Source organism: Rhipicephalus microplus, chromosome 1, assembly GCF_043290135.1.
Source record: "Rhipicephalus microplus isolate Deutch F79 chromosome 1, USDA_Rmic, whole genome shotgun sequence".
Classification (NCBI taxonomy): domain Eukaryota; kingdom Metazoa; phylum Arthropoda; class Arachnida; order Ixodida; family Ixodidae; genus Rhipicephalus; species Rhipicephalus microplus.
In genome coordinates, this window is record NC_134700.1 from 295,318,751 (window position 1) to 295,331,899 (window position 13,149).

At 49.4% G+C, this 13,149-nt stretch overlaps 1 protein-coding gene across 3 annotated transcripts in view; it reads right to left on the reverse strand.

Annotated features, from left to right (window-relative positions):
• Positions 1 to 13,149, reverse strand: part of LOC119159439 (chitin synthase chs-2) — a 107,173-nt gene that overhangs the window by 1,745 nt on the left and 92,279 nt on the right. For 2 of the 3 annotated variants that reach the window (XM_075865238.1, XM_075865227.1), the window contains exons 12-14: positions 10,581 to 10,975; positions 9,458 to 9,735; positions 6,763 to 7,079 (exon numbers count right to left, since the gene is read on the reverse strand). In XM_075865238.1, the coding sequence (XP_075721353.1) occupies positions 6,763 to 7,079; positions 9,458 to 9,735; positions 10,581 to 10,975 (990 nt within the window). The remainder of the gene's footprint in view (positions 1 to 6,762; positions 7,080 to 9,457; positions 9,736 to 10,580; positions 10,976 to 13,149) is intronic. The other variant, XM_037412195.2, reaches the window with a different exon arrangement.

Genomic DNA, 13,149 nt, shown 5'->3' on the forward strand with positions numbered 1-13,149 from the left:
GCTCGCGTTCTTAAATTTACATGCGTAGTAAAGAGCCCCGTATCGTCACATTTTATCCGGATTCCCCGCTATATGAGAGGCGTCATGGTTTCAGCAACATAAAACAAGCGAATTTTCCTATTGTGTATCGATCGTTTACTTTTGATGAGAAAGCCTTGTATGTCTCATGAGTCCGAGAACCGGGCGTTAAGAAGGTATCAAATAAGCGACCCCACATGATGCTATCAGTGATGCTAATCGCGTTGTCTAATGACGTAATCACAGAAATCGTAGTATCGGGAATCTAACACTCCCAAACATGATATGATTATGAGAGAAGCCCTATAGTGGAGGAATCCGGAAATGCCGACCATCTGAGTTTCCTTAACGTACACTGACATCGCACAGTAGACGGGCCTCTACCGCTTCGCCTTCATCGAAATGCGACCTCCGCGACCGGGAGCAATCACAGACGTAACATATATGCTGACTTTCTCCTGAGTGCATATACTATAAGCTTTCGTCGTTGCTCTCCTTGCATATATCGCCTTATATATGCTTATATATTGGGAATATATGACGGATAATGGCCACTTCCGCTTATCGAGATTTCAGCTCATTGTCTTCTTGACGGTCATAACAGGATTGAGAACTGCCTTCTTTCGCCTATAAGGGGATCCACCGTATTGTGTTTGAAAGAGTAATTTTCACCATCTGATTGAATTAGTCAACACATTAAAGGTTTTATGCGTTCGATTGGCTCCAAAATAGGGTCGTTGGGGTCAGGAATTCAACTCGTGACATCGTGCTGTGCTTTTGATGGAATGTCCGAGCCGGAGAAAGCGTGACCGTTCGTGCGGAAACCACGTCGAATGCACGGGCGAGCGTGGCGCCGATCTGTCGCAAGTGAATGCGATGTACCGCGACACTTACTGCACCATTCCTTCCACCATTATTCCCAGGGACTTTCATTGTTCAGCAACATACGTCTACTGTGTATCCGTAGGGAAGCTCACTTGCTGTTTCTTTCCGCGGGTCCGTTTATTTTGTCTCTCATGCAAAAGGAAGGGGGACACTGCGTGTGCCGTGGAAGCCGTTGCCCAAGCCCCGCAGAAGGCGTATCTTCCGGCCTTCTTCGCAAGTGGGTCGTTTGTCGGCTTTCTTTGTTCGCCTCGCACGCGGACTGCAGCTGCTCGCGGTCACGTTCGGCGCACCCCCGTTGGGTGGCGAGAAAAATGTATGCGAGTGCGCCCCCCTTCACCTGCCAGACTTATCGCCGCGATTGACCCGCGCTATAACGCCGGCTTTCTCCGTCTTCGAGATCGATGCAAACGTCCGAAGCGCCCAAGCGAAAGGTTGAACTTTCACTGTAGCACATGATCGTTTAACGATCACTCAGCTCTAGCCTCCTTATGCAATGCAGCAGCACACCTGCAGTCCTGCGCCTCTCGGGTGTCCCCGTTCGAGTCGCCAGGTGTTTTAGCATATATCGTTACCGCCGTTACTGTACGCTCGCAGACTAGACGCACGGCAACGTTTCGACCGCTTACGACAGTGCGCCACCGATGCCGGCTGCGCGGTTGGGGACAAACGGGGGCAACAACATACCGTAGTTCAAACGGCGCACAACAAGCCTCCCACACGCGTTGAGAATTGTAAGCCTACGTTATGCGCCCAGCTTCACATTTTCATTACTCGACGCTAGACATCAAATTAGCTGCTGCAAACACTGCAGGCACCGTCATTTTCTTTTCTGGAAAGTAGTGAAGTCGCACTTCATATGCCAATCACGTAAGAAGCATCGAGGGAATCGTCCGTCGCGACAGCACGCCGTCCCTAGCCACCGCTTCTCATCGATGGATACTATGAAGGAACGTACGTCATGGTCTTTCGCACCAGAGATCTGTATACTAGAGAGCGAACCTGTTCACTGTTCAAAAATTGAAAGCAAGTGAAGTTAAAGTTACTTCGCTTTTGTCTCGTGAAAAAAAGAAATTTCTGAAGGAAGCTCATTCTGTGGCACGTTATCTGTTTAACGTGTGCTGAATACTTTAGCAGGATGACACGCGAATATTTCTTGCCAAAGCGATTCGTACAGCTTGTGGAGGACTTTTGTATTGGGGGTGGCTTCTTATTGCGTTGGGCTCTAATACTCCAAGAATGGAACTAACTACAACCTCTCCACCAGTGTTGACAGCTGCTATGCCAGCAAAGAAGCAAACACCCATTACAAAATACGAGTAAACGTAATGAACTTTCTGATTCTTTAAAATATTTTATTTGTGATTAAAAGTATGTCACTAAAATATCAAGGGGAGTTCAAGAAATCAGCTAGTGAATTTGTAGAGCGAAAATATGCGCAACCATAGATGAAAGCACAGAGTTACTTTTTAACATCGCCTGCAGGGTAGTCTCCGTTCAGTTCAAAGCACGCTATCCACGCATGACTAAGGCTACTTGTCGATTCCCACGCCGCATGTTTGACTTCAACACTCAACTTCTCGAAGTCATCGACAAAAAACTATTAGGGAACGACAAACGCGTACTGGTGCACGGAATGATCACTAAGGTATAGTGCACAGAACGATCTCTCTGTATTTACTGGAAAAATGCAAAAAAGCCACCACCCCCACTTCCAAAAAAAAAAACAAGAACAACACGACAAGCGACTGGACAATTATGCAAGCACTCGGCGAAAGAAGCCGAAATTCTCTAATTATAAGCGGAACTGGCAATTCTGCGAGTCTCCACTATTGTGATGTGTGGTGCGCGTTCAAAGTGCGCGCCTTCGAAAAGTGCGCGTCACGGAAAAAAAAAAAAACAAAAGGAGAAATACCAGAGTGCACGTGCGGTGCTGCTTAAACAAGAATGACGACGTTAAAGAGCGTCAAGCACGAGGATGCGTGGCAGGACGTGAAGTAAACAAAAGGTAAAACATCCAATGGGCAGCGAACACGGAGATTTCAAGGCCCAATGGCTTGACACCACGAAACAGCAGTATCTCCAATGAGAACGAGACAAGTGGGCCAGAGCTGAAGCAGGAGCCTGGGGGGACCAGAGCAAGGGGAATTCGAGGCAGGCAGTGCAAGCGGAAGGTCGTCACCGGACCGGGCGCTGAAGATGGGCCGTTGGGTTCCGGACCCGAGCCTACAGGACTTCCACCGGCCGGGGCCTCCTGCTGTCGGGTTCCCGCTCCAAAGGACCGTGGCCATCCGGTCCTGAACTCCTTTCCAGGGCCTGCGGACTTTGGTTCCGGCAGGCGAGCTACAGCCGTCGGGCTCCGGGCCCGAGCTGTGCGCCCAGCTGCTTGACTAGGTCGACCCTAGTTCCCGGACGCGTCGCCACCAGCCTGCGTTCTCCCGTCTCCGACGTGTCCACGCTCCTCAAGCCGAAACCATCACGATTTGGTAGGGCTTTTCGACGTGTCGCCAGCAGCCAGCGTTCCCTCGTCCTCGTCCAGCCCACGCATTGACGCAGGAGTCACGGCGTTCCGGTTTCTCATCACCGCCGAAAACCAACTTGTGGGTGAGACTGCACCGCTACTCTTGCGCTACTCCCATCACTCAGCCCCTTTCGAACGTTAGGTTTAGTTACTGACTTTGAACGTTCTTGTTGGGTGTTTACAGATGTGTTTCGTCATGTCCAGTCAACTGTTTATTAAGTGTTTTGTTTTGTGAGGAATCTTTGCCTTTTTACTTTTCAATTAAACTTTTTGTGTGTTTCTTGGAAACCGAACGGCTTTGTCCTTATTAACAAAACTCTCTGAGGCTCAGCCCGGGAGAAAAACAAATCAGCAACAAGAACCCGCATCACAAATTGGCGTCCGCGACAGGACAAAGTCGTTTGTTTTCCCAGTAGATTTTTTTGACGCGGTTAACACGATGACGAACACGTGGGAGTTAATTGAGTTGGCGGATAAAATGGGACTGACGGGAGCGGAGTTTAGAGTATGGTACGAGGAGCGGATGGAGAGGGAGCGTGAGCAACGGGCTGCAGAACGAAAGGCGGCGAAGGAAAAGCTTGAATTGGTGCTTAGAGCTAAGAAGGAGGAGCTAGAGCGCGTAACGCGTGAAAATAAAGTGTTGCTAGAGCGTCAGACACGCATACTGAAGCAGCAGCTCCAATTAGAGAGGGTGGACTTCGAGCGGCGACTCGAGCTTGCGATGGCGAAAAGGGGGCAGCTGGCGATGCAGAAGGTCGAGCAAGCGGTGAATGTTTGCTCCGATAGCAGCGTTTGCTGGAGGGAAGTCGATTCCTGCAAGGTTGGCCTCGAGCCTCGCGACAGCCTTACTTCGGAGCGAGAAGCTCAGATAGAGGAAGGCAGAGAGGTGGACAGCCAAGAAGGCAGGAGTCATGAGGAGTTTGTTGAAGCGACGGAAAGCTTCTCTGGCTGGGAACATATTATTTCCGTTAGCTGCTTGGGGACCTCTGAGAGGCCAAGCACCTATGAAGAAGAGCGCCTGGATATGGGCGACCTAGAAGCTGTGGAAAATGTTGTGGAGCAAAGCTTCGATAGCAGGGAACAAAGACGCTCCATTCAGAATGAGGTGTGTATCAGAACGTCGCAGAGGCCGAGCACATTTCGGGAAGGGGTAGGGCTACCTCTCAATAGCTCCATGGAAGGAGCGCTAGAACGTCATTGGGAAGATGGCAGCGAATGCCATGAAGGCTCTGATATAGTGGCCACTGATTGTTTTGTACCGACAGAGGTAGCAGCAGGCACCACGTCAATGGTCCTAGACCATACGTATATCTCACTCAGAGAGAGAAGGGATTATAGTTCACAGGATAGCGTAACTGCTATTTGTCCGAGAAAACACGATGGGAGTGCTGAAGCACTCTTCAAAATAAACAGTATCGAATCGGAGGTGGGCTCGCTAGTAGGTATGGAGAATGCCAGACAGGGTCTTGAACCTGAGAACGTGATTGGTTTTGAACCTATAATTAAGTCCACTCAAGATGAGCTGTATAATGACCGAGCACAACGGCATCCCTTCTCAAGAATCCAGGAACCTCACACGCTTGTCGGAGCGTTTGGGCTTGCTGAGGGCACCCCGAGCTTGTGTTCATTAGATGGTGAACTAAAAGAAAGCATTTGTGTGAGAGATTGTGGCATTTGGACATTCGTGTCTCAGTGCGTTTCGTGTCGACGCCGACGGCTCGAGACCGCGCCCTGTTCCTCTGTGACCGGTAAGCGTTCATGTGGCCGGCGGGGGCGCAGACACGCGTTTCAGCGAAAGTGCATAAAAGCATGTTTGCCACAGTTACTTTCGAAACGTGCGAGAAGGGCAGTGCGTCTGGTTTGGGACGCGATAACCTGAGTGTAGGGTTAGAAAACCGGTAGCTCTTTCTGGACTTCGACTTTTAGATGCGGACACAAGTAGCTTTGTCCATAGTCGATTTTGTAGTAAAAAGGTTTATTCCGGGTTTCAGAACTTTTAAATGCAATTGGGTGAATCTAAAGTTTAAGTGTGGACATTTGGACGATGTAGCGAACTGTAGCCCGGTGATGTGTTGAACTGCGTGGTGCAAATATGTGGTTTAATTGTGACGTAGTGCAGAACGCGCACTCATCGGCAGTTTTTTTTTTCTAAAAAAAAAAAAAACTTGAATAAAAGGGGGGCGTATGTGATGTGTGGTGCGCGTTCAAAGTGCGCGCCTTCGAAAAGTGCGCGTCACGGAAAAAAAAAAAAAACAAAAGGAGAAATACCAGAGTGCACGTGCGGTGCTGCTTAAACAAGAATGACGACGTTAAAGAGCGTCAAGCACGAGGATGCGTGGCAGGACGTGAAGTAAACAAAAGGTAAAACATCCAATGGGCAGCGAACACGGAGATTTCAAGGCCCAATGGCTTGACACCACGAAACAGCAGTATCTCCAATGAGAACGAGACAAGTGGGCCAGAGCTGAAGCAGGAGCCTGGGGGGACCAGAGCAAGGGGAATTCGAGGCAGGCAGTGCAAGCGGAAGGTCGTCACCGGACCGGGCGCTGAAGATGGGCCGTTGGGTTCCGGACCCGAGCCTACAGGACTTCCACCGGCCGGGGCCTCCTGCTGTCGGGTTCCCGCTCCAAAGGACCGTGGCCATCCGGTCCTGAACTCCTTTCCAGGGCCTGCGGACTTTGGTTCCGGCAGGCGAGCTACAGCCGTCGGGCTCCGGGCCCGAGCTGTGCGCCCAGCTGCTTGACTAGGTCGACCCTAGTTCCCGGACGCGTCGCCACCAGCCTGCGTTCTCCCGTCTCCGACGTGTCCACGCTCCTCAAGCCGAAACCATCACGATTTGGTAGGGCTTTTCGACGTGTCGCCAGCAGCCAGCGTTCCCTCGTCCTCGTCCAGCCCACGCATTGACGCAGGAGTCACGGCGTTCCGGTTTCTCATCACCGCCGAAAACCAACTTGTGGGTGAGACTGCACCGCTACTCTTGCGCTACTCCCATCACTCAGCCCCTTTCGAACGTTAGGTTTAGTTACTGACTTTGAACGTTCTTGTTGGGTGTTTACAGATGTGTTTCGTCATGTCCAGTCAACTGTTTATTAAGTGTTTTGTTTTGTGAGGAATCTTTGCCTTTTTACTTTTCAATTAAACTTTTTGTGTGTTTCTTGGAAACCGAACGGCTTTGTCCTTATTAACAAAACTCTCTGAGGCTCAGCCCGGGAGAAAAACAAATCAGCAACAAGAACCCGCATCACAACTATACGGCAGCAACTACTGGACGGCAGCAACTATTCCCCTTGTATCGAGACATAGCGCGACAAGTTCAACACGCTCATCGGAGGAGACCTTGCCATTGGACTTGAGTTCTTTATGCGGCCCGTGTTCGTCCGCCCTTTCCTTTTCTTCGCTCAAGACGGGCATCCTGGTTCCTCCGCTCTCTTGCAACAAGGGCTCGTGGATCTCCGATCTTGAGTTGTCCCTCCCGCTGACGTTCAGGGAGAAGTCTCCCCAAGAGCTCCTTTGGTGGGAGGACTGTGTGCACCAGAGGCAAGTGAGTATGTCGCCTAGGCGGCACGTCATCAGTGCCTGCATCGTAGGGCCGTACCGGCGGGTGCCGGATCCTGCGTTGCCCGCTCCTCCTTGCGCTGTGTTGGCTGTGGTGGTCTCCCTGCAGTGTGGCAAAGAACGGCATCACAAATGGGCGCCCACCTTCAGGAGGCATTGAGCAGCGTTGTCGAAGTAGACAATTTATTCCGGTTCTGACGCAAGGGAGTGAGCATTAACAAAGGCAAATATAATTGTCCGATGGGCCTGTTTTGAATTCGTTCATAGTGCGCAAATATTTCGTGCACAAGCGTTTTACACTGCTCCCGTTAGGTGAAATTATATAGCGAAATTTAATTTCAGGGCAGACTTTACCGAGTGCGTGGGGGCTGTGGCACGATTGACGCGTGCCTGTGAAGGAAGGATATCTTGTGTGTTCGGATCGAGCCATGAACGCCCGCAATCTAATTATTGGAACGACGAGAGAACTGTTCCGTGTGTGTTCGCACATTGCGCCCTCTCGTTTTTGCCCTCAATACACGTTACGCATCTGCTAGCCTCACACCTGAAGGTTATGCAGGGGAGAAATTGTCCATTGTTCCTTAAACAGAGACACTGTTGCAAAAGCAATCCAATGATACCAAGTTGCCAAAACACGCCTACGCGACGCAAGAAAGGCAAATGAGGGCAAAAAGAATAAAATGTGCGCATTAACATAAATTACGGCCCCGTATCAGCATGTTACACTGCACATGTCGTCGAAAGACGATATTCTTACGTCTGGAGAGAGTGAACAAACAGTTTATTTGATGTACTGCGCAAGAAAATTGGTGAATAGTACTCTGGAGGTGCTCCGTTAGAGTGCCTCGAGCGTGCAGCGGAGGCGAACGAGCACATCAAATCACGTCACACGTGAGACATGAGCGCCATCTGGCAGCTATCTTGGAAAACGAAGCGCGCGCGCGGCGTGTGCGCCCGTCTCGGAGGTGATGAGGTGTAGGACGCTAGGCGACGGGTAGGTGCCAGTACCGTGTCGCCTTAGCAAAGCGTTGAAAACACTTGCCTTTCGTGCAAGCGTTGCATGATCAGCGCAGCGTGATAAACGCTACGGTCCTTAGAATTGTTTATGTATGATTGATTGATATGTGGGGTGTAACGTCTCAAAACCACCATATGATTATGAGAGACGCTGTAGTGAAGGGCTTCGGAAATTTCGAACACCTGAGGTTCTTTGATTGATTGATTGATTGATTGATTGATATGGGGGTTTAACGTCCCAAAACCACCATATGATTATGAGAGACGCCGTAGTAGAGGGCTCCGGAAATTTCGACTACCTGGGGTCAATTCTTTAACGTGCACAGACACAGCGAAAGCATGAAGAGCGGCCTTTCAGAGCCTTTTCGAAGCACTCACTGGATAACTACTGCAAGCACACTTGCTGGGTGCCCGCTACGGCACTAATAATAGAATTTTAGGGTAGTAGGCCGGCATTCGCTATGCTATTTTTTGTCATTCTTCTGAGAAGCGAGGTATCCGCTAAACACTTGCAAGGAATTTTGTGCCAATTGTTCATGCAGTGGCTGACGACGATAAGGCATTATGCCTGAAGTGGGTATGTGCCACAGTTAATAGCTGAACAAAAAAATTACAGCATATTCATGGAGTGAATGATGATTGGTGGGGCGAAGCGCTCGTCAGTCCATCCGTGCTTTCGTCCGCCCACTTGTTCTTGCTTTTGTCCGTCCGCGTCTCCGTCCGTGCGTACATCCGTGTGTCCGTCCGTTCGTGTGACCATCGGTATATACGTCCGTCCGTGCGTCCCTTTATGCGTCCGTCTGTCCGTCCGTGCGTCCACACCTCTGTCTGTCTGTGCGTCCATTAGTCCGTCCGTCTATCTGTATGTCCATCCGTCCGTCCATCTATCTAGTGTACACTCCAAGTACAGCCATCTCACATCTTTTCATCATGTATTCATCTTATACAAGCGCCACCATCCAGCGGACATTCTATATAAGGACCGCTCTTTTGGGTATGTGCCACCGGTGTCTACATACACCATCGACCATCGGAGGATGGACAGACCCACACCCTAAGAAGCTTCGCCCCTAAAGCAAGCTTTTGTAATGAATTGCAGTATTGGGCGGCCCACTCGTTACGCTATTCGCATTGTGTGACGGCAGCTTGTTCTTTCACTGCTTTAAAACGCTTGATAAGTAGTAATAACGCGATTGCTTTCCCCGCATCAAGCCTGCCTAAGGTAAGTTTTTGCCAACAAGTCCCAAGCACCGGTGTAGCTCAGTGGTATAAAACTGGGCTGGCGCCCAGAGCACCAGGGTTGGAGCACCACTGTGTCATTGGTACAAGCTTTTTTTTCCTAATTTCGCGCGATGTGGTTACGGACACCGGCGGTGGCAACCCGCGTGCGTACATGTCGGCGTGTGCGCATTGTTGTGTGTGTTTGATAGATGAATATATATGAAGAGAGACGTCAGCGCATACCGTGTGCCCCAGGAGACGACGTTGAGGTTGATGACCGAGTAGAGAGCAAGGATGAGGTACATGGAAGGCACGAGCACGATGTAGAGCAGGCCGTGCACCACACACTGGAACTCTTGCGGGTGCACCATGGCGGCGAATACGAACACGGCCGCGGTGATGACGAAGAACAAGGACGAGGGTGAGGTGATGCCGTCCTCTTGAATCTGCAGCGCCGTACCCACCATCACGGCGGCCATGAGCAGCGCGTAGGCCGCCGACAACACCTCCGCCACCAGGATCTGCAAGTATGACAAGCGTGAAGGGTCACTTTGCTGGGGGAGGCACGTATGTGCGGTTTCGGTACTCTCGAGAAGCCAGAGAGACACAATCAAATACGAAGTACATTGCGTTTTCGTCGTCTGAACTTCGATGCAATAGGGCTGTAGAAATGGACATGGAAGAATGCGTCACCAGAACGATACGCTGCATTGTTCAGCGCAACGTGTACTTCTCGTACTACTAGCGTTGTTAGTTCATTGAAGGTGTTCGACCAACTAGCCGTGGCATCCACTGAGACTGCTCTGGTAAACACGTTCTACGAAGCAGTCTCTGATATGAAAACTTGGATGATCGAGGGCACTGAAAGATTATTGCTCCACGAAACCTGTTCAACGAATGCGAGTTATACACACCGTCCAAAATATACATTCCTTGCCTGTAATCTTCACTAGACATTTATTTTGAATGAACTGGACAAGCACTGCATGGCCTGCAGCATACGCAGCGATGCTAGCTTTCGCGAATTCGCAGTGCGAACGATTGAATTACTGATTTATTGATGTGTGGGGTTTAACGTCCCAAAGCCGCCATATGATTATGAGAGACGCCGTAGTGGAGGGCTCAAGAAATTTTGACCACCTGGGGCTCTAACGTGCACCCAAATCGGAACACACATGCCTACAGCATTTCCGCCTCCATCGAAAATATAGCAGCCGCAGCCAAGATTCGATCCTGCGACCTGCGGGTCAGCCTTACTCACTAGAGCACCGTGGAGGGGGGGGGGGGGGGGGTGTATTCGGTGTGATTCATTGCTTGGCGGTTCAATCAGTACAAAACGCTTCCGGATGAGTATAGGTGCCCGTGCCTGAATCTTTTGGGGGCACAGGAAACAGACGGCGACGAAGCACAGAACCGGCACGGCATTGAAGGTGGATGCTGTGAGTAAGGACACCCTGAAGCAATTGACGAACGCGCCGACCAGCATGAGGAAGATGGTGCCCGGCCCTAGTATGGTGCCCAGAAGCAGCATGCCCTGATAGGCCATGTAGAAGTGCGAGATGCCGCTGTTGTTTCGAGCCATCCTCCGGGCGTCCATCAGGATGTCGATGATGTTCGCCATGGTGGAGGGAGTCCAGCGGCGTCGCTGGGTGAAGAACTCTTCGAACGTTTCGGGACAGCGGGTGTAAGCGTCCGAGGCCGCGCTGTACTCAACCTGGTATCCCTGCTTGAGCAGCAGGGTGCAGAGCCAGCGATCTTCGCCTGCGACAGAAGTGACGTAAGTAGTGGCACTTCAGCGGGTACAACACATGGTTGCCTTTATATGCTCCGATCAAGAGAAAATTACCTTTTTACTCTATTACTCTATGTACGAGGCATACATACCTCTCTTTAAAAATACACGCTAACTCTTATGAGGGGAGTCGCGCATTGAATAACGTCTTCAAAGAGAGTTGAAGCTGCGAATTAGGACTCGCCACCAAAAAAAGTAACAGGTAGCTTTCCTCTTTTTCTTTTTTTTTTGGGGGGGGGTGTATAAAGCATTGAACAGATGTCACCTAAACCCATGCTCTGTATCGTCGTATCATACTTTTTGGCGACATGTGCTTCGTGTTGGCGAGAGACGTGTCCTATGGCTTTATCCCATTCCGCCGATGAGCTCGGAGGCGCTGCTTGAGGTCATGGTTTGCCTTAAATGCCGACTGTACCGATACCAAAGCAATGCGCTGTGAAATCTGCTTCCTCTTTTGCGAGTCCGTCACATCCTATCGACTGTTTTTATTACCGTTCGAAAACGGATGTTTTTTCTTATGGCTCGGAAATATAGTTTTTGCCAGTTTGAAATGTACTCCAGCTCGCATTACAGCATACAAAGTTTTGCACAATGAAATGCTCTTTCTGAAAAAAAAAAGAAACATATGTTGTAGAGAAACAAAAATATTTTGAAATGAATAAAAATGTGAAAAGAGTGTAATTTTGGGTAGGCAGCTTGTAAACAGTGCAATAAAAAACACTATATAAGCAAAAATATCCATAACAAAGAAAATTCACAATATACATTTTGAAAATAAATGACCAAGATATAGTATAAAATAATAAATGTTGAGAAAACGTTTATATTTACACAGAGAAAGAAAATCGGAACCGAGGTGCTGCTTCATTACTCGTGCCATGCGGTGAAGCATTGCTTGACTTTTCGTAAGACACAAGCGAACTCGTACATTTTTCGCAGTAACATCTTTTTTTTTTCAATAAGACTCTGCAAGTATTCCAGTATAGGATGGATGCCCGTGTTGTGAATAATCCTTGTTTAAATCAGATGTTCTATGAACTTCGCTATTTGGTCCAGCGTCACCTATCTGCATGAGCCACCTCAGTCCGCATAGGTTGGCGTTTCAATATATGAAATCATGCATATTTCTTTGCATTTCAGCACATCGTATTAAAAAAAAGAAAACAATATCGGCCAAAATTTTAAAACGCTTCGCTCTTCTCCGTAGTTAGGACCAACATCCACTCTGGTGACCTTCTTGTCGTGAGGAGAATCTCTGCAGCCGGCGTTAGCACATCGCGCCCCAGCAACGTGTGGACCTCGCACGTAACTATAGTTGCTGTAAGTTTGTGCACAAAGGTCAGCAGCTACACACTTGCGACGAAGGAGACAACGTGAGGCTGTAAACAAAACAAACCCATCAGCGGCTGATGATGTCTCGGGCTGACGCAAAACTTCGTCGCCATAAAACTTGAAGTTGAAGTGCTGTCACCCTCGGACTCTAAGCTCGTCCTCACTCAATTGAGGCGCGGTTGGAAGACAGTTTTGTGGGGCGCGTGTTTTTTGCAGCGCAGGTGCGCACCCATTCGCGCGTGACGACGACGTCATAGGAACGACTAGTAGGCGGCTCTGGGTCTGACATAACAATACAAGCGAAACCAAGGCTGCCGGAAACTGGCTGAAAAGGCCACCTCCACACTTCATACATACGGCGTACCTTCGGAAATATTTTTAGAAGAAACTTTCCCCGACTCTTAGCAGCAGCTCTCTATCAAATAGCTGGCATAAACTTCTGGCGCAATTATTACAATTCAACACTGTCGGATTGTGAAGTACCTTAATTTAACTTGTAAAGGTTCTTTTGATTACAGAATTTTGATGTTACTGTAGCATAGCCAGGGCACGAACTTCTACCAAGTTCACCAGCCAAGTACATTTTCCCCACAACACACGCATATTGGTTCGCGCTAAGGTCTGTCAATAAGTACTGTGTTGCCAATACTGGCGAATTGAAATTGATTCTGAAAGATGAGTGGCTGGACTTACTACTGGAAAGTGCTGCGTACACGAGAAACAAATTCAACATGTCAAATTGACAATTCAAAGCGTTGATCACCGGTGATCGATTTAAATAGGCGTGGTAACGAGGCATCTTTTGCGAGTC